Source organism: Podarcis filfolensis, assembly GCF_964270895.1.
Source record: "Podarcis filfolensis genome assembly, chromosome: 12".
NCBI classification, from domain to species: Eukaryota; Metazoa; Chordata; class Lepidosauria; order Squamata; family Lacertidae; genus Podarcis; species Podarcis filfolensis.
Window position 1 is genome coordinate 23,879,909 of NC_139614.1, and position 25,595 is coordinate 23,905,503.

General features: G+C 39.8%; 1 protein-coding gene across 21 annotated transcripts in view; it reads right to left on the bottom strand.

The window, feature by feature from the left end:
• PALS2 (protein associated with LIN7 2, MAGUK p55 family member) overlaps positions 1 to 25,580 on the bottom strand; it is a 38,355-nt gene extending 12,775 nt beyond the window's left edge. For 2 of the 21 annotated variants that reach the window (XR_014540321.1, XM_083578674.1), the window contains exons 1-7: positions 24,390 to 24,634; positions 22,626 to 22,699; positions 8,328 to 8,446; positions 6,610 to 6,762; positions 5,969 to 6,121; positions 5,154 to 5,381; positions 3,033 to 3,164 (exon numbers count right to left, since the gene is read on the bottom strand). Coding sequence is in view for 16 of the 21 variants with exons in the window: in XM_083578674.1 (XP_083434800.1) it covers positions 3,033 to 3,164; positions 5,154 to 5,381; positions 5,969 to 6,121; positions 6,610 to 6,762; positions 8,328 to 8,444 (783 nt within the window). In the remaining 5 variants the exon portion in view is untranslated. Of the gene's footprint in view, positions 1 to 3,032; positions 3,165 to 5,153; positions 5,382 to 5,968; positions 6,122 to 6,609; positions 6,763 to 8,327; positions 8,450 to 18,432; positions 18,455 to 22,625; positions 22,700 to 24,389; positions 25,063 to 25,099 lie in introns of those variants that run through there. The other 19 variants (XR_014540318.1, XM_083578671.1, XR_014540317.1 and 16 more) reach the window with 18 other exon arrangements.
• Positions 25,581 to 25,595: the final 15 nt, after the last annotated feature.

A 25,595-nucleotide genomic window follows, 5' to 3' on the forward strand; every position in this document is an offset into this window, starting at 1 on the left:
CCTGTTCATTTTGACTGGCTTTTTCTACACCTTTTCCAGCTGTGGGGTATCCTTTTCTGAGATGCAGCATCCAGAACTGCACAAAATATTCCAAGTACAGATGGACCAACAGAGCACATCATAGATTTGTATAAATGCACTACAATGCTGGAGGTTTTATTTTGGACCTCTTTCCTAATCATTTGTAGCATGGAATTCACTTTTTTCACAGCTGCTGCACATCACAGCATCTTTAGAAGCTATCCACCATAACAAAGATGTCTTTCCCAATTAGCCACCACTAGTTCAGACCCCAATGTGAAGTTATGATTTTCTGCCTCATGTGCATTGCAGGAGAGACAACACAGAAGCCTGCAGGATCTGATAGCATTAGCCACAAGGAGTCAGTCAGTGACGGCCAGAGCCCCCTTTTAGAGCCCCTTCGTGAACCACTACAAAACCCTCTTAATGCCTACATCATAAAGCCTATACAGAAAGAAACCATGGTCAACAGTTATCAAAAGCCACTGAGAGGTCTAGAATGGTTTGCTCTCCTTCGGTTTTTCTCCCAGCCTAGGAAGGATAAAGCAGTCTCAATAGCCTGCCCATGCTTCAAAAGCCAGACCTGAACACTGACTGAAGAAGATCTAGAAACTCAGCCTGATCCATGTGCCTGGAGTTCTATAGCAACTTTGTGCTTGAATATTCAGCCCGGAACAGGAATATCAGCAACCAAGCAATAATTAAGAATTTCTGGGCCCAGAGTAGGGTTATTCAGAAGTAGTCAAGCCACTGTTGCTTTTAAAAGTGGGCCACTTTGACTATCAAGTAAATGTTTAACACCTTCCTGGACACAGCTGATGAATCCCTTGCTGTTTGTAATGAATCAAGATGGGCAAGGGTTAAAAAGACACAAAGTGGGCTGTACTTGTCCACATTCCTCAACCTCAAAAACTGAATCCAACTGAATCAAGACCACAGGACCAAGTAATGTTCTAATCACTTCATAGACTGACATGGTTAAAATTGTTGCATCTGATAGGCAGCAGACACAAGTGCCTTTATCCTTGGAGTGCTTTGCATACAAGTCCCACTGGATTCCTTATCATCACCATATGGACCAAATTGCAGACCTTGAACCACACAGAAAAGTTCCATTGGAAAACACCCTGAAGATAAAACATTGTTGAAAAAGAACTGCTTCTTTACTGACATTCCAGCCATGGGGTATAATCTATAATGAGCTCCAACCAGTGATCAGATTCACTGGAAGTCTTCCACCCCCTCCACAAGTCTTCATAATTGCTTCACTGTCGTCAGCTCCCCCGAATACTAAGGAACTGAAGTAATTCTTCGCAGAAAAAATGGTGCTTAGGAACAATTGTGCCAACTGCCTAATAACTCCACAGAGTGACCAAGGTATTGACAAAAGCACTAAACATGCCAACCAGAAAATCCCAATGTTCTTTGGAATGCTGTAACTGCCAATGACATGTGTTTCCTATTCATCTAGTGTGGAGAGTTCCATTTAAAGCTCTTCATTCTGCTTTTTTAAAATATAATGCTAAGTAATTTTGTGTCATTTCTCACTTCACTGCCCACCCCTAACTTGAGATCACTTACCAGCAACTTAAGAAGCATCAGTTCCAACAATGATCCCTGGAGAATCCTTCTTATTATCTCTCTATGGTAAACATTCAATTTATTTCTACTCTTCGCTTTCAGTTATGAATCTCTTATTCCATGAGTGCTAAAGTTTACTCAGGAGACACTGATGAAGACTAAATTAAAGGCCTTTTGGAAATCCATGTACAGCAATGTCTATGTGATCACCCCTATCCACCCCTATGCTTGACACTAAGAACTATAAAAGTTTAGTGGATGACTGCTCTTGCAGAACCCATGCTGATTCTTCTATATAGTTCTTCTATATGCTTGACAAAATCAGATTTAATAAAGCTTTCTACCAATTTATTTGGAACAGAAAGCAACACAAACCATAACTATTTCCTCTAATTTCAGTAGATTGTGTTCTTAGAAAGATAAACAAGCTTGACTTTTGTAACCCGACCATACGTGTTGAAGATAGCAGGTGATGTTCTTTCTCCTTATACTTATTCCTAATACTGGTGTATAAACTTAAATCCAGTTCAAATTCAAAACTTGCATATGTTGCCAACAGCCCGTAAATAATGTAAGAAAATGCAAACCAATCTAATCCAATCAACTTGAATAAAATCACAGTATTCACATGAAATTCATATTCTGGCAAGGAGTGGGAGAGTGAGGAAAAAATGGAGCAAAAACAGAGCAAAGCTGCTTATAGTACTAAGCTATAAGGCATATAATTCCATAGGAAGTGTTTCTTCCACCTCCATTTCTCTTGAAATCTCTGGGCTGATCTCCATTTACACAGCAGGATCCCCAGTCATGCTCTGGAAAGAAAGCTAGAAAAAAACTAGAATATAGTGGACAGAATGCTAGGATGAACCACAGCTGCTAGAGCATGGCCAGCAGTCAGCCTAGTGAAATGAGACGCTTTGAATCACAGAGCCTAGGTAATACCAAAGTTCTATCACATCCTTTTTTGCTCAATAAATACACAAAATCTGCCAACCTCGCTAGCCTAAAGTTATATAAGAAACCTACCACCTCACACATTGTTCCTCACTAGGTTTTCTATAAAACATTCATGCTATATTCCGATTGAATAAAGCAGCCTCAGGTAACCTGGCTCCCTAGTAATCAGCAGTGGACCAATTTAAAACATTCCTGTCTCTCTCATTCCATTATTTTTCTTGATATAAAAATTCATTGCAACCATTTGGAATGAACTAATTCTGACCATGAGGGGATGTACATTAAAAATAGCTGCCTACAACTGAAGTTTGAAAGCAATCCCTTATGACACTGAATCATAGGCAGATCAGTCTGTCTATGTGCATTTGAATGGGAAGACTTTGCACAATGCTAAAATATGCAATAAATAAATGAATAAAGCTGAGGAAATGACAAGTCTAGAGAAGACTGAATTAAACTTATTGTCTTCTAACCTGCCACCAGTTTGGGTCTTCACGATTCACAATTTGAAGAATTTCTCCTTTAGAAAACTTGAGCCCTGCTTCTTTGCATGGAATCAGGTTGTCGTTATATGGATTATAATCGAAGTGACACTTAACAAATACCTGTAACAAATGATGAAAGGGCTTAGCAAGTTCACATGATGCTTACTGCTTAACTCCAGACAATGCACATTTTTAAGACGACAATTAAGTTTCTAGCAAGTATAAAAGCAGTTAGCACAAATGGGCACAAATTACTGACATTGGTCTGCTTTTCACATCACACTTACCCCGACCATAGCTAATCATGGCTTAGCCCAAATGAGTAAGCGTGTGGGCTCCCAGAGAGCAGAACACAGCCAGCTTGGTCTTCCCTGGTTGTTTTGTTGTTGTGTTTTGCTAAGCCATTGTTTTGCTGAACTTGTTGTCTGAACCCAGACTTGCGCTTTAGCTCACTCCAGACAAATCACAAGCTGTACACCATAGGGTAAACAGTGGTTAAAGATTGTGGCTTGTCTAGAGAGAGCTGACGCACAAGCCTGGGCTCAAACACACTAAGCCAAACCATGAACTTGTCTTAGCAAAGCACATTAATGAAACTGAAGAGCAGCACAGCAGCTACAAGTTCCCCTCTGAGTGCCCACACATTCACTCATGCGCATTTGACTTGTGTGATGTATGAATGAGGGCATTAAACTTAGTGGCTGCATAAACTATGTTTTAAGTGTTTAAAATATTTCCCAAACATTAGCTAACAATAATCATAGGAGATGAGGGCAATGCTTATTAAGAAGGGTGCACGACTGAAACTTGTGCGGCAATCCCTGCTATCTACCATGAAAAGAAACCTGCTCCTTAGTTCCAAGTGCAGAAAGGCTGCAGTTGACCAATGGAATAAGGGAATGTACTCTTTACATGCCCAGTTAATATGGCTTCCTTGCTCCTCCTACTAATAACCACCTCAGTTATCAATGGAATAATAAGCCTTAAGAGACTTCTTTTTGAATGCATTTAAAGTTAAATTTATGTGGTGCGCTTTATTCCAGTTTTTTTGCAGGTTAGCAAAGCATATATGGGTGGTTCTATATTTTCTGCCGCATATTGCTTTATTATTATTTTTTATAAAATGCAAACTGCCAAGAGCCTTTTTGAGAGAAAATACTACGGAAAAATCAAAACCAAAATGTAAACACTAGTCAGATACACATTACCGAAGAATTGAGAACACTTTGAATGTCTACCAACAACTTACATTTGATGACAAAACTAATACTTTCCAAACATTTCATCAGTATAGTTTATTCTGTGCTTTTCAAAGAAAAATATCCCTTTTGACATAACAAATTGATCCAGCAAATCCTTCTTCTGTAGAGAAGGGCTCACTTCTTACGCAATGAGGTTTTCTTTTCTACTCTGCATATCTGAGAACTGAATCAGAGCCCAGCCAACCAAATGTAACTTCACAACATGTTAGTACTGTGTAGACTTAATATTTTTCATAAACTTTTTAAATATAGAAAATTGTAATCTTGAGGAAAAACAAAATGCTAACCTAAGAATTTATAAAAGACTAAATGTAGCTCATTTTTTGTTTTAACTATAAACTGTATATAGTTTAAGCATATGTTGGACACAAAGGTATCAAAGTAAATGATATACTTTTTCTCATTTAAGAGGAATTCAGGAAAGTAATGTAAAGCCCTTTTGTAGACAGTAAAGAGCAGCTTCAGAGGTGATCCCCTGCTCTGTTGATACACTGACGAGTTGTGGCAACGTATGTATTCTAAATGAAAGAAAACCTCGTGCAATTATGTTAGATTATAATCTAACAAGAGAGTCATATTAATCCTGCATAGTATACACTCTACATAAGGATTTCATATTCCATCAAGTGGCCATTGGTGATCCACTGACTGTAGACAACTGATTACTATAGTTATGAGAATATAAATACACACACACACACACACACACAAACACACACACATAAATGTAAAGAAAAAATAAAACATATAACCAAATTTATCCCTTGCAATAGTTGATTTAATTAACATTAGAGTAAAGGAAAGGAAACAAATGAAGTCCCTTCAAGTGAAACATAGTAATACTCACCTGTTGGGGAATAATATTATCTCTGTAGCTAGGAAGGATCTTCAGAGTGACACTTCCACTAATACTTTTCAGAAGTTCTTGCAACTCTTTTGGATTGTTTCCAACTTCATGACCATTAACCTCTTTAATAATATCACCCACATGTAGAAGACCTTGTCGATCTATCATTCCTCCATGAAGGATTCTTGCAATTACCAGATCGTTATTCTCCACCCTAAATGTCACACCCTAAATGAACAGTGGAAGGGCATCAGAGTTTATTTCTGCAACATATATCCACATTTAAAAACTAGACTCTTAATACTGTGATTGCGTATCACATGAGTTGTTAAAACTTTTATGTTCCTGAAATCCAAAAAACAAAAAGTACTTCAAATAAGGAACTGACTAACAAAAATCTATTTGTCAGGCTTTCAGCTGACAGGAATGATTCCAGACAATTCTGAGTTCATTAAGGTTTATTCCACGGTGTAGGTAGCAAGAATGTATGCTACCCAGTTAACATATATAAAATCAAGCTTGCAGTTACCAAGGCCCCTGAGGAGTTTCTGGTAAATGGCATTATTTTACCCAACACAGCTAAAGGTTTGAACAGCTCTTGAAAACTCTGAACTACTCAGATGCACTTAAGAAGTTTTCCCTTCCCTACTTCTGTTCCACCTTAGGCTATTAGCTTCAGTTGAGAATGCATTTATCTTCTTACAACATAGGTTAAGAGAAGCAAGAAAGTCAATATACATAGACATGTCAAATATTCCTCCCCTCTGTATGTAGGGAAGGTGGGAAAACTGAATGTTCTTTCACAATTTACTTACCAGCGGCTCCCCTGCTCTTTTGTGAATGCCAAGTATACGGATGGCATCCACGGGCACTATCTGATTGTTCACTGAAGAATTATTGATTTCTGGGCTAGAGGGAGGAGATTCATAACACTTTGATGCCACAATATCATGGGCTTCCAAGAGTGACTGCAAAAAACAAAACAAACATACATACATACATATGTAATGGAGTATAGCAGTGTAGTCACTAATGTTACATTTGTTTCTATCTAAGTGATAATTGCCCCAACAGTCAGAAAAGGAGAAATGTGATAACTCCTTAACATTTCTGTGTACAAGTGGACACTGCAAAATTTCATAAGCTCAATTCGCATGTCAAAAGTGCAAGACAGTAAGCTTCTAGTTACTCCTTTTTTACTAGTTTTCATTTTAAGATAATTGTTCCTATGCATGTTCTGCAGTTTAGAAAGTGGTGCTTAAATCTCATTTAAACTAGAGCAACAAATTGTTTAAGATTAACAGAGGTTTCTTCCACTTCAGCAGGACGCAAAGCATAACTAACTCTCTGGATAAAGGACACAGTGTTTTATCTTTAATTAGATGAAAATTGATTTTGATACATTATAATAAGTGAACAAAAGTATTTTTTATTGTTAAGAATGAAGTAATCTTACCAAAAAGTGTGGCTCCTTCAGTATACCAACCAACTCTGCAATGTTTTCATCTTTGTTCATTAATGGACTGATGTCTTCAAGAATCTCATTTACCAATTCCAGATTGTTGTCACTGACAGCCTCAAGCTTAGAATCTTCCAGTCGTTCATGAGCCTGTGAAGATTGGAAAACAGACCTTAGATTGACTGGAAAATTTTTGATTAACAACTCTGCTTCTCCAACTGTATTGCCTCTGGTTGCTTGTTCAGATAGTCTAGCATACAACTCTATCTTCTGAATAGTTATTTGGTTCCCCTACCTCTAGCAAAACAAGAAAGATACCATGGCTAGCATACAGCTCTGTGGGAGCAATAAAATGTATCTAGCCACAGAAACAAGGTTAGCAGGTTTTTTCCTCACCTTCGCAACTGTTATGGGGACTAGTGTTCACTTAATCCTGTGCACCATCACCATACATGCGAAACTGATCTCTTAAAGCATAAATAGGCCAACAAAATTGGCAGCTGTGGGTGATATATATGGTTAGTGAAAGCACCTTTTACCCGGAATCACAGAATTGTAGAGGTGGAAGGGACCCTGAGGATCATCTAGTTCAACCCTCTGCAATGCAGGAATATGCAGCTGTCTCATCTGGGGATCGAACCTGAGACCTTGGTGTTATCAGCACCATGCTCTACCCAACTGAGCTATCATAAATCCTCATTGGGAAGGCTTTTCTCTGGCCTTCCTGAATTGTGATGTTGCTGTCTTGTATACTGTTTTGCTCACTGATCTATTTATGGCACTTTATTACTTTAGTCTGCTCTTCACTGCTATGAGTGCCTTTGAGCTAAAAAACCAGCATACAAATAAATTGTAATCACAATCCTTGAGATCTTGATTCAAGGAAAGTGTTGCTAGCAAAGTGTAATCTGGATATCCAGATTTCCAGCATATAAACATTTTATCTTTAAAAGTCTGTTAACAGCGCATTCAAGAATTCTGATATGGAAACTTAAACTCATATATTTAGTTTCTCTCTTTAAGCAGCCATCAGATTCTCTACTCCATTCATTTTTTTGGCACAAGTATAGATTTATCCTCAACTATTGTAAGTTTTAGAAAAACAGATCAGCGTTCCTTTACTGAAATTATGTATACAATTTTGTGATCCTAACTGTCTATAATATGGGAAACTGCCTTAAGTAATAGTTGCCCGTGAACTCAGTCACCAGAAACCTAACTAGAGTGTCTGTGGGAAGAGTAGAACACCGGGCTGAAAGGAGCAGACAAAATCCCCCCGAAATACTCAGCCTTTCAAAAGGCTTATAATTATAATTCTTTTTGTTTCTATATCACTTTGTATTATTAAGGAAAAATAATCTGAAATCAGTTTTCAACACATTAAAACATCAAATACAACAATCCAGTTCTAAAACATTACACTCCTCTTTCCATGCTGGATGACATAACTTTGTACACAGGGACTTGAAGCATATTCAGCTGTGAATGTGTGGGGCAAGTTCTTCACACTCATTGCCCTACAGAATCTTGCTAGTTCATACCAAGAGGGTTATAGACACAGAAATCTAGGCCCCACTGCACACATGATAAAGTCCAGCAACTCTCCATATACTGAGCTCTTTCCAGCCCCGCCTTCATGCTAAATTTTGAAGTTTTATATATATATATATATATATATATATATATATATATATATGAACAAACAACACTGTCACCTTAGCAAGCGATCTTACAATAGGATTCTCCATAATTCCTTTCAAGAAAATAAGGTCTATTTCTTCAGCTCCTGCTGATGGAGGCAAGTCCGTAAGGTTGTCCAAAACTTGCTGCATTGCTGCTGAAAAGATGAAAAGGGAGAAGTTGAGCAAGAGCTCATTTTTAAAAAAGTTAGGCTTAATCAAATAAATTTAGCATGCCGGTTTTTCCTTTAAAACTGTCATTAAACTATTTAAGGCCCAAGCACACTGTTTTCATGTCATCTGATTATTTTTTAAAGAAGCATTTGAACAGTTTACATATAAGTGTGTAAAAAACTAAGTCATCATTAGTGCTTATGGCACAGTTCAAACCCAGTTACTGTGTTTGTTGTAGTAAGTGGACCGATCTGTATGCTTAGAATAGAGATATAAAAGACATGGTCAATAGTGCTGAACCTAAATGGATGTAATTAATGGGCCGCAATTGTATTTGAAGGCACAAGTATACACTCACAGTTGCATTAAATTTTAGCTGATCAAAATAATCCCACCACCATTAAATAAAACATCTTAAGTGCATAATATTGAGAAAAGGAGGTATGGCGGTATTCAGAAATAAGCTGAGAAGAAAAAGCAGCTACCGCTTTCAAAACCACAAAAACACAAGCAACAAGTCTGTTAAGAACACAAATCTCATTTGAGAAAATTCCAGTAGATTCTGCACTGTTGTAATCTAGTTGCCTTTATTGTACAAGATGAACAGAAGACACTCTTAATAGCCCCTTCTTCAAAAATCTATTTCTTTTTCTAGCCAGTTGTACTTAGTACAATTTTTCAGCCATATAGTACCATTCTCAAAGTGAAATGGAGTTGGGTTTTAAGGAATAGCTGCTATACCCACACTTTCTAATAAATGCATCCCATTTCTTCCTAGCAAACAAGTTCTCACTGAAAGCATGTGTAGGAGGCTAATGACAGTCACATTATGCTTTCAGAAATTCTGACAGCAACGGGGATTTTTTTTCTTTAGTGGATAAACCAAGGTTGTTGCCAATCACTCTTAAGGTTTCTGAAACATAATGCAGTTGTGCTAGTTAACATAAAGATTAGAGGGAGCAACGCAGGCATAGCAGAAAATTCAAGTTAATAATCCAGGCTGTTCTGGAACTTGAAGAAACAGATACTAGCACCCAGCCATCTAAAATATTTTTCCAGTTCTGCCTAAAGAAACCAAGACAACTAGTGTAAGCTGCCACCATGTTTAAACTCAAAGATCTTGAAAGATGCACAGAAATTTTTCTCCCATCTAATATGTCTGTGTGCACCCACAGGTTTTCTACATGCTTGAGACAAATGTATAAGCTACATAGTGTTCAGTTCCAGTCTCTACACCTCAGAAAAAGGTATTATACATCTGGAAAAGGACAACCAAATGATCCACTCCCCTATGATGAAAGGTTACAATATCGGGAGCTTTTTAGTTTAGAAAACAATAAAAAGGAAGGGGGCAGGACATGACAGACGTGTGTAAAATTATGCATGATGTGAACAAAAACAGACATACTAGAACAGGGGCCATCCAGTGAAGCTGAATATTGCAAGGACAGTTCAGGACAGACAAAAGAAAGTACTTCTTCACAGGGCACACAGCTAAAATTGTCTCTCAATGGCTATATTTCACCAAGTAACTGAAGTTGCCATTGTCTTAGGGAGTAATGTGGTAGGGACAAATGATGTTTGTATAATACCTATTACTGGAACCAATTTGTATAATAATTGAGAATATACGGGGGGGGGACTAAAAAATTCTACTTCACTAAACCCAAGGCTCACATCCTAATCAATATATATAGTAGCTCTTGAAAATTTATATTGTGCCAATTGTACAAAACACAATCAGTCTTGCTGTTGTAATTTATTTGATATGGCCCATTTCAGGTACGCATCTTGCACTATGAGCCCACGTTATAAAAGCAAATGAATTATTATTAGAAAATGAATAATATGCTCTTTCATAAAATGTAACAAGGCTCTTACAACATAATAGTAGCAATAAAATCAATCTTTAATTACATTTAATATATATCTATAGACTGAATAAAGCAGCAGTAGATACTGGTTGGTTTAAAGAAAAACTCATATTGTGAAAGCCTATCTAAACAGTTCAGTTTTTAGAAGATGTCTGAAAGTAGGCTGGGACAACTTCCCTCTAATAAATTTGGGAGCATGTGCATGACACCGCCTCTCTATTCCAATTATTTGATCCAAACAACCCTGTAAGGTAGAGGCTATTCTGAGCAATGAGACTGGCCCAAGATGACCCAATTAATTCCATGGCTAGAACATAACCTATTACAGTATGACTGGCAGTGAATCACCACGGCTTCTTTTCCCAACATCCCATCCCATCCCATCTCAGGGACAGATCCACAAATTTTGCACATTCATACCACTACCACCAGACTTGCTCATATCTTGCCTCATATCCTCACCACTCCACTGGAAGTCTGAGGAGCAACAGCTTCTCATTTCGGCTCTGTCCAGTTGCTATAGCTGGAACAAGGAAGGACACCATGGTATCTCTAGAGTTATTTTGACTTTCTCTGTTGTGTGTAGATTGGCTGGCTCTTCAAAACTCATTTGCTCAACAGACATTTGTCCTTTATTTTAACACACTGTCCTTTGGATTATATAAAAGAATAATTTAGTGTGTGGATAGGTCTGCAATTTTAATGAATGTTGATTCCCTTTATTCAAAATCCAGAGATAGATGGCAACCAGCCCAATCCATTATGTTCATGTCCACCATTCTAAAAAACAACTTCACATCAGACTTCTATCAACAGTTGTTCATATAAAGCTCCACATGCAGGCAATTAAGACTAATCTCAACCATTTTCAAGCAGTGGCGGTGTATCCAACAATAATATCAGTCTTGTATAAATTATATTAATCTATACTATTAAAATGCAGTGACCATTTATCTTTGTGAGGAAGCACATACTTCCTCAGCAGGATATAAATGATCCTAACAGGTTAGGTTAATGTCCGTCCAGCCCAGAATGTAATATTCAACTGTGGTGGACAGTATAATTTCTTTCTAAGGGCATGTATTACAAGAAAAGTTATATGGAACTGTAATTCACTCTAAGCTTAAGGAAGACAATGTTTTAATGGCATCTTACAAATGAGCTTCATCATACTGGTTAATAGCTATAAGTCAGGACTACCAGTTTAGGTATGTCTAATCTTTTTCTGAACCCAGTCTTGCTGTTGGCCGTGATAATATCCTTCAGCAATTAATCAATAGCTCCTTAGTACCATGCATGAAGGCCTTTTCTTTAAAGTAAACATACAAATTATACAATTCTCTTGAAACAAGTTATCCTTAAAGAAACCAATTACTTATCATCATGAATTATGCCCATCATATTCCACATGAACACCAATTCATATTTATCAAGGTTATAAACCCTAAGCCTTTACATGTGATTGCATGTGATACTATAATGTCTAATCTGAAAGCTACACACGTCTTAGGAAAACAGCCCTGGTCTATCTATCTCAATACTGACTGGCAGCAGCTCGCCAGGATTTCAGAGAGGAGTTTTTCCCATTCCTACCTGGATATGCCAGGAATTGAACCTGGAACTTACAGCATTCAAAGCAGACGTGGTACCACTGGGGTATGGCCCTTCCCCACATATTTTAGAGGCACAGCAAAACATAGGATATTTCAAACATTCTTCATCTTAAGGTACAATGTAAAAGGTTGAAGGCAAGTGTTTCTCATTTCAGGGTCTCTCTCTCTCTCTCTCTCTCACACACACACACTCTATTACTCTATAATTTTGAAGGAAATGATACATTTTTTCCATCAAGAGTAGCTTCAGTTCAATGCTTCCAGCAGAATCGTGTAAAGAATGGTGGATATATTCAAGTCTTAAATATCATTTCTTACCCATTAATACAAGTATGGCCAATGCCATTTTTTTAAAAAAAGCTTTCCAAAATTAGGCCACGCCTTTGCTTATTCCAGGCTTGCATAGTTACCTATTCATAATCCACAGCAGCTATGTAGTGTCAAAATTCCCAGTGCAATTCCAGGCATGCTTACTCCAAAATCCCGCTGAGTATAATGAGACTTGCTTCTAAGTAAGTGCACTTAGGAATGAAGCTTTAAACAGATTACATCTTTCTATTTTCCCACCCTAGCTACAAAACTATGTTCTATATAGATTAGGACTCCATGGTATTTAGAATATGCTTGCCATTAGTAATCTGCCAGTACTATTTATCACATATATAGTTCTCCCAAGCTGAACAGTTGTTATCACAGCCACAATTCTACATCAACTGTGACATCTATGGCTTTTGTAGGCTACTGGAGAAAACTGAACATCTGAAGGACAGAAAACAATCTTATAATTCAATACAAACAGTGACTCCCATCAGAAAGTGACACAGATGCGGTAACATTATTTGTTATCTGCTAGATTTTCAATTGGGTCCCTAACTGGGTTACAACAGCTCCTACCATACAAATACAAGCCCCAGTTTGAAAGTGTCACAAATGTTAGAATGGTCTTCCAGGCTTGTTCCCACCCGCCATGATGTTTCACAGCAGTTCCCACATTAGTGTGGCATGCAAACATGTTAATGTGCCACATCAGGTTTGACAGGCAGAAAAGCGGGCAAATAAATTGACTGAGCATATGTATACACAGAATAAATCCACAGCCAAACTTGGAGAGTAGGACACATCTGACTTCTTCCTGGCACCCTACCATAAACATAGAGCACATGCTGCGCCAGAGTGCAAGCTGACCCTTGATCTGCATGCAAGAGTCACAGTTTATTGATCATTCAAAGCCAGGGCTTCGGTCTAAGTGGAATCAACTCAAGTATTATAGTTTGATTCAGTTAAGGAAGAACACAGGAAGTTGCCTTATACCAAGTTGCCGCAGGCCAATCTAGTTCAGTGTTTGCACTGACTGGTATCAGCTCTCCAGGGTTTCAGACTTTGCTTTCCTATAGGTCAGCCTTTTCCAGCCCTCTCTATAGTACATGAGTGCTATTGCATTCATTTTCTGTTTGTGGGCTTCCCATAGGCATTTGGTTGGCCACTGTGGGAACAGAATACTGGACCTTCAGTCTGACCCAGCAGGTCTCTTTATGTTCTTAGCCTTGCGATGCCAGGTTGCACCTAGGACCGTTTCATGCCAAGCATGTGTTCTACAACTCAGCTATATTGATTCTCCTAAGGCAGGGATTACCAACACAGTGCCTGCAGGGTCCTCTCCCCACATTATAAGCTTGAAAGCAGCATCCTATTGTAGCCAACATAGGTTATGTGTTACCCCACAACTATTTCTCTATTTTGCAATTGTACCCAAGAGGACGGGGTGAGTTAAGGCTTAGTTCCCTATATTTCAGACAATGTTACATCGTGGTTAGAGCCTCTAGTAATTTTGAGGAATATATAGCAGCTATGTGGAGATCCTAGGAATGAATATATGGATACAAACAACCACCACAGGGGTCTTTTTTCCATGAAAGATGCAAAGCTGATACTAGCTGATGCCTTTTGGGGGTTACAAAAATGTTAAGTGATTGCCTCAAGTGTTTTAGATGACTCCTGCAAACATTTAATGAGTCTTCTGGCACCTTCAAGAGCAACAGATTTGTGGTAGCATAAGGTTTCATGGATTAGAGCCGACTTTGTCAGATGCATGCCATGAAGTGTTCTCAGGACGCAGATGTATGTGCACACATGGGTACAAAGGGGTGTGTGTGCAAAGAGCAGAGCCAAAAGGACCTGTCGTGCAAGAAAAATCATTGTCGGAGACAGACATGATCAGCTTATACAGAATGCAAACTGGGGCCCTCCCCAAGCAAACTGCTTACTGTCTAGGGAACCCCTTATCCATGCTATCATTATGAAAGGCTCTGGAATGAAGTGTGTGTGTCCAACTAAGTGTGTGTGTGTTCCTTATTAAGTGTGTGTATTCCTTATTTGACACATTCACAAGCTGAGCAATTGCTAAAAATCCATGACAACATTTTTAAGTTTTCTGAATTGTCCTCCGAGGAAAAATTTAAGCCTTGCTTTCAGTGTTTAAATGGCTATTTTTACAATTTAACTTTCAGCATCTGCTTTGCCATCACCTACTGCCATAGTTTTTCTTTCCTCCTGCTTCTAAGACTATTGATTTAATGCATGCTCCAATAATACATTAAAGTGTTAAAAACTGCCTGAAGCTGTAAAAGTTTTTCTATGGCTTGTGAAATGGAAGGGGCATGATCACAGCAATAGGAGTAATCAAAGCACCATAGGCGATTTCTATCGCTATATAGCTGCATGTATAAGATGAAAGGACCGCAGAAGTAGGCTGCACTGCTACCAGAACTCTACCTTTAGTCATTTGAAGCCAAATCTACTGAAAGTTGCTAAAAAGATATCAAAGCTGTACCACTATCCCAAAACAAATCTAACAGGGCACAAAGTTCAGTAAGTTCTAAATAATTCAATAAACATAACTAGAAAAATATTAGTTTGCACTCTGGTTGCAAGTGTGCCTTATTAGCAACTGATATGGAGCGCACAATTACAGTGACAGGAGAGGAAATAAAGCTGCATCTGGGCTTCTTGAGTGATTTTGCTCTCAAGATAAAGAGCCTAAATAACAAAGATTGAGAATCCCAAGGATACATCATATAAAGAAGCTTATTATGGATGGAAAACAAGGAGAAGGAAGAGAACACACAATGACAATGGAAGCCATGTCCTGTTTCTGACTTTAATTATGCTGGTTGGGTTGGTGGAGTCACTGATTATGCAGTAAGATTCAGACCTATTGAAAATCCATGCTGATAAACAGAGAGAAGATCTGAGCTGCAAAAAGCCTATAGTTACAGTGGAAAATAAAGGAAATGAAATATTACAATGCCTGAAAAGGAGCATCAGCCTCAAGAGTTTCAATTCTAGTAATAAGAGCACTGCCAGATTGACACTTGACTGATTCCTCCCAGAAGCTTTACAAACCATGATGCAGTTCACACAGAAGTCTCTCCTCCCTAAAGCAAACATAAGACTCAGTGGTAGCCAAGATGCAGGGACATTGTGACCTGTGCCACTAATATCCCAGTTAGGCAGTCCAGAAAGATAAGATACTGATAGGTTAAAAAAGAAAAAAAGATAATAGGGTCATGTTCCTCCTGCCCATCTCCTTGCACTGATAATCTACAAGGGCAACTAAGGCAATTTCAGTTTCAAAGTAAGTCCAAAAAACAGATTTCAAGATCTAAATGAGTTTCCTCACAAAACCTGGAGCGGGGTTTTCACCACTCAAAATACACTCTTCCAATGCTAAACCTGAAACACTGAGCAATAAAGCTTCCTATTAGGGCAGAGGAAATGCGTCATCTAATACTAAGAATCACCCTTGTTCAATTCACCTGATCCTGTATTAACATTCAGTTACTCAGTTACTTATCATGCTAATTGCTTTACTAGTGAATTGTATGCCACTTCCAAGACCCACATGCCAAATTGGTTCTTGTTGAAAACACCAATAATGTCCTAAAATCCATTTGAACATTATCCAGAAAATTGTAAACCCTTTGTTAGGAATGATAGTGAATCTTTTGCCAAAAATTATGCAGCTCATCAAGAATAAATCAAGGTATATAAAAGATTGCATCAATGTATTCAAGTCTAATTTCAGCACCCTGCCAAAAAACCTTTGAACACTGTATTGTTTTTAATTGATACTTTCTAACCACACTTATTATAGTTGAATAGTCAGAAGACTGTACAAGAAGACAAATTTATTCTAATCTTAGGTACAAAAGTACCTATGCAGGAAACAATTCTGTGTGTGTATATATATATAAATATATATTAATGGCCAGGCTTTCTAATTTAACAGCCAAAACTTTAACAATATTCCTGCTTATGTTGTGTGTGACTAAGTAACTGCTAATGTCTGAAGGAAAAGATGGGTCCAACCAAAAATGTGACTACAATCTTTCAGATGAGAAGCACAACAGATTTTCAATCTGTACAGATGTAAGTGGTATGTCATCATCAGTGGCTAAACTTGGATGTCTAAAAACTTGGCTATCTCCATCCTTTTTCAGGGGGAAAACTTTTTTCCTTCCAAATTTCAAACTGAGAGTTGCAAATGCATGTACTATTTTGATTATTATTAAAGAAATTTTATTGGAAAGAACAATAGCAGTGCTTGCTTCCAAGAGACTGCCAACTGAGGAAGTGAACATACTAAAGAAAGTTGAAGTGCTTCTGAAAAGGAAGACATTTTGACAATTTTTCAATGAATCCACATTCCTTTAAAATTAATTTTCTCATCTCAATCTACCACTGTAAGAAGTGGGGTTCGTGTCTTTTGTTGTCTCAGTATCATACATAATGGGACATCAGACATGGGTTTTTTTAAAAAAAAATGCTGTTTTTTGTATTTAGCCACATCAATTAACTTACAATCGTCAAAAACTGCTGATGAGGGAAGTGGTCTAAAGTTTACTCTATAAATCAAACTGTTTGGGCTTTTTCAGTATTAAAATGTGATTACAGTCATACCCTGGGTTACAAAGGCTTCAGGTTGCATTTTTTCGGGTTACAGACTCACCGAAACCTGGAAGTACCAGAATGGGTTACTTCCTGGTCTCGGCAGTCGAGCATGCACAGAAGCGCTAAATTACACTTTGTGCATGCGCAGAAGTGCTGAATCACAACCCGTGTGTGCGCAGACGCGCTGCTGCGGGTTGTGAACGCTGTGGGTTGCGAACGTGCATCCCACATGGATCATGTTCGCAACCCGAGCATCCACTGTAAAGCTTCCCTGTGCTGGAAAACAGATATCCACATTTAGTTTGCTAAAACAATTATCTGAAAGGCCGATTAGAGTGTGTCAGACAATTTGTACATTTAATTTGTATCAAACTCAGATTTCTCAGGTGGTGAGAAACAGCCAGCCTTGTATACCTGGCATAGTCATCAGTTTAGCTGTAGGAATCCTAAAAATGAACCACTGTTCAGCTAAGAAGCTCAATTAATACACTGGACAAGTCTGGCTTAAACACTGTCGTAAGCTCCTCAGAGGAAAGAATCCAGCAAGAGCTATAGCTGAAGCTTGTGTCATCCAACATAGGATGGCTTTTCTGCCAAACCCTGCCTACACAGGTTGATGAAAGTGTGTCATGTGGCAACTGTTGACTGAGCTACTATGTAAGACTGATTAGCAGCATCCTGTTTTGTGTTAGTTCAGTCTTAAATATTTTCATATTTCTTGTCTAATTACATTCCAAACAATCTAAAGCTGCATTCCTAACCCCAATTACCTGGTAGCCTCATTAACTCAATAGGACTTCCGAGTAAACAATGTCATTTATACAAAGCCATTAAATAAGTAGGAGCACTTGGTTGATTTCCTGCATTCTCCCTAGTTCTGTTCCAGGCTTTCTGCCTTCACTCTAGCATCTTTTCAAGATCTTTTCAAGCATCTTCTAGAAACTGGTGTCTTGCTCACTCATACTTGTGGGGCAGCTTGTATTTTTTGACAAGAGTACCTGACGTATTTGAGGTCTGAACAAGGAGCACACACCACACAAATGTAAACATTTATTGTACCTTCAAATGATTTGGGCTCTCATTTCCAGAACCAGGCAGAAGTAAAATACATGGCTGCCCAGACCCCATTAACCAAGAAAATTATGTGAATGAACTGAGAAAAGGGGGTTAAGGGGATCCTGCCAAGGGCTCAGAGAAGATAACATTCTGGTCATATTTCAGAAGGGAAGTATGCTAGTGTAGAAGAAGAAAGTTAAGGAAACTTCAGAGGCTGGGTCATTTGGAACAGGAGAAGGAGACAATTTTGTATCATAAACAGAAAGATCTGGCTTCAATCTTCTAACCACTTCAGTCATATGGTTATAGTGAACTGAACACAAACAAGAGAATAACTTAACACATTCATATGGCAACTCATGATAGGCACAAATAGAAAGTCAACCAAACCAGAAATAACTCAAATAGTGCAGAGAATCTGCTAACAGTCCAATCCTAATCATGTTTGCTCAGAAATATTTCAATGGTACTTACTTCAAAAGAAGCAAGTAAGTTTAGGATTGCAGCTTAAGTCTCCTAGCAACAACAACAATACTATTTAGTTCAACATGTATGTGGGCAGGGTATCAGTCATTCAATTTCAAGGAGAACAGCACCAGAAAGAAAGAGAATTGGCTAAAAAAACAACCTAAATACACACAGTTGAGAATCAGATTACTGCAGAGAGCATGGGAATTACTAAAGGATTAAATAGGAGGCCCTTCTTCATGTGTCTTCTCCATGAGAGGTGTGGAGGTGGCAATGCGAAAAAAGGCCTTTTCTGCAGTGGCTTTCCATTTGTGGAATGCTCCCCCCAGGGAGGTTCAGCTGGCACCTTCATTATACAGCTCTTCAACCAGAAGATGATTAACATCTTAGGCCCTTTTAAATGTGTTTGCGGGAGGGGGGTTACTGGTTTGTTTTGTTCTTGTTATTATGTATTATATATTTTATCTTGTATTTTTATGCTGTGAACCACCTCGAGATCTACAAATGAAGGGCGGTATACAAATTTAATAAATAAATAATAATAAAACTGAAGATTGATGCAAAGGAAAAGAAATACACGTATCCAATCAAATTATGAAGATCCATATTCACTTGCTAGATCAGGTGATCCAGGCAAACCTGCATCTGTATCACTGGTGCAAATATAATGTATTTTGGAAAATCAAGACCTCAGTTGACGAAGGACAAATGCCAGAAAATACCAATATAGTGGTAATTAAACAGAGCCAAGGAAGAGCTACAAAGCAAAGGAAGACTATAGAAGGAAAAACCTTCTCCAAATTGATGAAACGGAAGAACACAACACTAGCAAGGTAACTATATTTTAAAGGGCACCAAGATGTCTGTTTAAGAACACTCAGTAGCAGCACTAACTCAGGACACAGAAAGGATTAGATGAAGGTCATAAAAGCAACCCTGAAAAACCTTAATTTAAAAATTCTATTTGCTTCATCACAGACACTACTGAAGAAAAATAACCACCTAAGCTACAACTTCGTCAATACAACAGAATCATACATTCATGTAGAGGGAATAAAGGGAAAGGAAAGGAAAGGAAAATCAATTCAGTAAGAAAGCACAAGAATCAGGTGTCATTTAAAATCTGAAATGGCAAGGCAATTTAACTTTTAACAAAATGTTAGCCCCTATCAGACAATAGACGGTAGCCAGCACAAAACTTTCAAAAAGGACCCAGGGAGCTATCAGTACACAGGAAATCAACCAAACATTTGACAAGCATTATGGGTGGAAACCACCAAGGCTAGAATTGTTAAAAATAGATGTACGTGCCATGCATAGAAGTGTCAGCACAGCTTCAGCAAAGTAAGTAACATCCCACCAAACTATCTGAATTCTCCAAGGGTTTCAGCAAAATGAACTCCATATACTGGGTTTTTCAGAATATTTTTATTATGAAAAGTCCTTCCAACAAACGATTTCCAGTGCAATTTGGGTGTAGCCAAAAGCATTTTAATCACAACCCTTAACATTTTACTCTAACATTGTTTTTTCTGCATGTTTTGGAGGCTTTGTACAGTTCCTTTGTTCACAATACATGCATAACTCCTCTAAGTTTGACTGAATTATTATTTGCATTTGGGGAATATGTGAGCCCCATTAGATGCTGCTGACTCTGCTTGGTATGCAAAATAATTAAGAGGAAGAGAAAACTAAAAAAAGAGGCCAAGAGCCAAAGACCATTTATGGGTGTAGTTTTCCAGCACCTTATCTTCCAATGGCATATAGTTCACCCCTGAAAGCTGCTCCTGAAGGTTTTGCATCCTCCACAGCAAGATTTAACATGATGATAGGAAAAACTGATATCTCCCATGCCAAGTGTAATAAAGTTCTTTCAACCAAAACAATGCAGAGCAAAGGTCATCACTCCTGCTTCTAATAGTAGTTTCTAGGTCATTGTGCTAGGCAATAAGTTAACTCCTAGTAATCAAGATCTTCTGTAAGACAACTCAGTACATTTGTTTCTCTGAGATACATTTTGACCAAACTTCCCTTTGCATTCTGTGGTACCAACCACTGAATAAGGTTGGTATTCTATGCAAGCTTTATTGCCAGCTCTTACATCAAAGGCTCTCTTATATACACTGCGCCTTGATATCATTTGATGTATTCATTCATGAAAAGCCTCTCACCAAAGAACCAGCAGCCATCTGATATATATATGATTATCTGAGTCAGCCATATCTATATAAGAGCTGTCTAACAATTAAAGGCATGTCCTAAGTAGGTTTGTTAACTGCTGTTACTTTCATCATTTGGACTGACTGGGTGTATGGATTGCCTTAAATTAGCAGAATCTTGGCTGACTGAACATTTGTAAGGGTTGTCAGTAAGTAGTGTTTGGATAACCCCAGAGTAACATGTAGCCCAGCCTTCTCCAGGTGATCTCCAGTTGTAGTCCAGCAACATCTGGAGGAACACAGGTTCACACTGCCTGGCAAGTAAGGTGGGTTTATAAGAATCCTACTGAATTAGCTAAAGTCAGTTTTTAGTTTCCTTTATTATTTGGAATGCTGAAACTACTTCAATGCTACACTACTTGCTACTATAACAGGAAAGGCTGTCAAGCTAATTATTGCCATCCAGATATCCAACAACAACTGGAGACCCAAATTTGGGAAACCCTGCTTTAGATGTATAGTCACTTAGCATGGCCGTGAAAACAACTTCTGGTCTAACCCAATCCAGGTGGGCAATGTCAAGTTACAACAGCCATTTCTAACCCTCCAAAGGTATTTCACTGCTTTATAGAAGGGAAGGGGACCCTGGTGACTGCCAGATAGTTGGACTGTAACTCCCATCATTGCTGGTGCTGGGTGGAAATGATGTGAGTTATAGTTCAGCAACATCTGGAAGTCACCCAGTTCCCAATCCTTGCTTTAAACTGATGAGTAACACAGAGAGAATGTCAACTTAAGATTTAATTTCAGGATATGCACCAAAGTACACATAAGAAGTTTCAGCGAAACACGCTTATTTCAAGTACATTATTTAAAGTTAATATTTTTTAAATTGATACAAAACATTTGATGAGATTTTGTGACTTTATTATTGTATCTATCCCATTTCATTTATTAACATCAGCATTCCAATGAAATGTTTTTCAAGAGCCCTATTGATTGTCTACTATGTATAGATTCAGGCCATTGTATTACCATGTGTGTACAAAACTCACATGCCAGTGACATAAGAGAATGACTTATTCAACTGGATTTTGTGTGACAAAAGACAATCAGACAAACACACCACACATTTGACAAAGATGTAAGATTGGCAAACACACCACAGGGCATTGTATCAATGCAGTGTCAATTTGCAGAACTACTAGTCTTTTACTAACATCCACTTTCATAAGCAGTATATTGCACTATGGCTCCAGCTTTCAAGTTTAAGAAAGGAACACCATCATAAGGCAATGATTCTGGGGATTGCAACATGTTCTGGTAGCATTTCAATATCCCCAACACACTATTACCACACAAGTCAATATATCATTTGTCAGTTTACAACATTTAAAAGTGTTCATACCCTTGAGACCCCCACTAGATCCCACTATGCCTTTTTCTCAAAACTCGAAACTATGACACCCAACAGATATCATATTCCATATTTACATGTTTTTACTTATCATACATACACAGTGCACCCTCCCCAAGTAGGCTAAAAATGATTGAGAAAGCGAACAAGACACAAGAAGAAGTCTAAGGTCTAAAATCGGCATATCCAACAGCCCCCTAGATACTTCAAATTCCATATTCATGCTATCTGAAAATACTTTCTCTCCAAACATAATTTTCACTTGTCCTTTTTGCAGCAATCAACAGCTGCATACTAATAATGTGCTATGATCTACAAGTTGCTTCGATAATTTAAATCTTATCCAAATGTACCTGAGCATGCACTGAAACCTGGAAATCATTGTGAAAATAAAATTCATCACATGATGCACAGCTTTCCACATATGTCATTTATTTATTTCAACAGTATTTATATAAAGCATAATTTTTTTAAAAGCCACTAAGCAGTTTGCATAAAATGACTTCCTCTTATCAATGTTTTCTGACAAGGAATTATTTTCAATGAGCTGTTAAATAATATCAAAAAATTATGTATGAATACATATCTAACACTGCAGTTCATTAATAAAGCTTGCAACACACCTGCTTAGACACGTCTTCATCAGGATTTTAGGCTAATACGTGAGACATCATTTTTTCTTCCACACAGCCATTCCCTTTAATGAAAGGGAATAGGAAGTTAATTAATACATGATACTAATTTATTGCCATTTGTAAATACAGCTGCTTCATTTAGAAGAAACACTATTGTACCAATTTTACAAGAGCTATTCAGGCTTTTCATAAAGATTTTTGGCTTGCAAAATTTGTCCCAGTACAGCAGACAGTCACTTCTTCAGGGTTCTGTCAGTCTCCATATTAAATGATTATTGACAACATAAATATGGTCAGAATAATGATCCAGGAGTAAAACTCTAGATATGATCAAGGCTCAGATGAGACGGTGTACATACAGTGAAATATTGAGATGTCACTGTAATATTAATACAAAAGACAGCTACCAAAAGGAACATTTAACAAAATAAAGTGGCCTATATATCCAAAAACAAACTCCATTATCATTCAGGGCACAATGCCCTGCTGCAATAAACATCTAGCTCTAATTAATAATTTCCTAGTTCACAAACAGCAAAAAGGAGATGGTTGAACCGTCTACCATCTTATCAGCTTATATATCAAGTACAAGATTATTAGAATGACAGAAAACAGTAGCTAGCCTTTTAGAAACAACCCCCCACTGACATGATAGAAGCCATCAGCCATAATAAGAACATTATGACAGTCATCCAATAAACAGATACTAGTGGTTCAAATACAATATACCAGAATTTGCTCAAAGCTTCCTCTAGTCCAAAGGTCTATTTATAGTTACCCTGCCTCTGTTCAGTTTCCAAAGGCCCCTCCTCTTCCCAAAGCCAATAAAATGAAGTTTAATGGATGGGTGTAATCCTGAGCTCTGTGCAGCAGAATTGGAAAGAAGCTCTGCAGCACCAGTCATCCAGATCGCTGCACCTAGCTCAAACAGGTGAAAAGGAACCACATAACCAGATCACCACCACTGGTTCTACCACGAGCCAAACGTGATTATCTTATACTGCTGTGTCGTCAGAGCATTAATTTAAATGACGCCCGCCCTTCCTTCTGTCAGCAATAGCCACAACCAATTGGCGGAAAGCCAGAAGCAAGTCCACTCCATTCAGAGCCCAGCCCAACTTACAACAAATGACATCCATGCAGGGTTTTTTTTCTTCCCATTCACATTTTGTGCCTTAAGTAAAACTATTTCAGCTGCTGTGGCGTGAGAGGCACCCAAGGCATTTCGAAGAGTTAAAATCCAAAAAATTGGGGGTGGGGGTGGGTTAGTAGGTGGGAGAAAGCTACGCTCTACAGTTTCGTAAGGACGAAGCCGATCACACCAAGAAAGCATGATCAAGCCAAAGAACCGACTGGCTCATTTCCCCTTTCCCCTTGTATAGCAACACCCTGGGCACTCAAGAATTGCTACCGTGGGGGGGGGGGCGCTTTGGCACGTTGCCACCCGCAACCCCCCACCTCGCTGCATTTGTGGCGGATTGCAACACTTACCTACCTTCTCCCCCCCCCCTCCAGCCTCCCTTCCCCCGCGGCCAATCCACGCTCTCGCCCTGCCTCCCGCCCTCCTGAGCTCCAAATCCAGCGAGGTGACAGCACCGCCGTGGCAATCGCAGCCCACCCACCCACCACCCTTTCCCCCCTCCCTTTCCACCTTCAGTTTCAATGCGGATCGCAGCCACCGGTTTCCCCACCACCACCAGCAGCACCAACCAAAAAATAAATTAATAATCAACAGCCCAACAAAATACGTGCCTTTCACCTGGTGGAAGAAGCCCAAGGTTTTTGGGGAAGGGAAAGAAGAGCGCGCGGGAGCGACTCTTGGGTGGGTGGGATTTGTCCCCACGCCGCCCCGAGGATTTGCTGAAGGAGGCGGGGTGAGCGAGGGAAGGGGGGGGGGGAGGAGGGCGGACAGGATAATCCCGCAGAGGGCGGGGAGATAATCCCGGGCGGGAGGGAAAAGATTATCTCCCCTCCCTCCCCCGGCAAGTATTTTCTCCTCCTCCACCACCGGGGATAATCCAGGGGAGCGCTAAGAGAGGAAGGGGCCATACGAGGCCCGACAAAAAAGGGCGGGGGGGGGGCAGAAGAGGCGCCAGGAGCCCCTATGGCACAACGGGGAGGAGGGGGGAAGGGTCTTCTCTCTACCTGAGGGAGCCCCTCTCAGCCCCAGGCAGGCGAGGCGAGGAGGCCGCCCCATGGCTCCCTTCGCGCTGAGAGGAGAGTCACGGGGCAGCTGCCGCCGCCTCCTCCTCCTCCTCGTCCCACACGAGCCTCTCTTTCCTCAGCCCGAATAGTAGAGAAACTCCCAGCTCCACACACAAACACCCACACACACCCGGGGGGGGGGGGAGCAACAGGACCGCCGCGCCGCCCCTCCGCGTGGAGAGGCGCAGGCGCCCGCCCGGCCCCCGGCACAGCTCGCGCCGGACTGTTGAGGAGGCAGTTGCTGCTGGGGCAGTTACCGGCGAGGCGGCCGTTGGTTGGTTGGTTCGTTGGTTGGAACGTTGGTCGGTCGGCTGCCTTGGCCTCGTCTCGCTCGCGCCCGCGCGCGCACACCCTCCGCCTCCTCCTCCTCCTCAGTGGGCGCCGCTCTGCCTCAGCCCCATCTAACGCTCTGGAAGTCTCCAGCCAGGAGCCCGCGAAACCGCCACCGCCACTACCGCCGGCAGCAGCAGCAGCAGGGCGCACGCGCGCGCGTAGAGCGCTCCCTGCCGCTTGAAGAGGCACCGTATCTGTAGCGTGTGTGGCTCTGTGAGAGCGCGAGCGCGCGCACTCCCACAATACACGCACAGAGGAGAAAGCGGGAAGCCGCCGCGCTCTCCCCCCCCCTCGCGCGCGTCCCGATGGAGACGCGCGCGCGAAAGTTTTCCCTCCCGTTTGCCTCGCCAATTGATTTTGCTGGAAGCGAGCGAGCTAGCGCGCGGGAAGGACGGGGAAACCCCACCCCTTTTCTTCGAA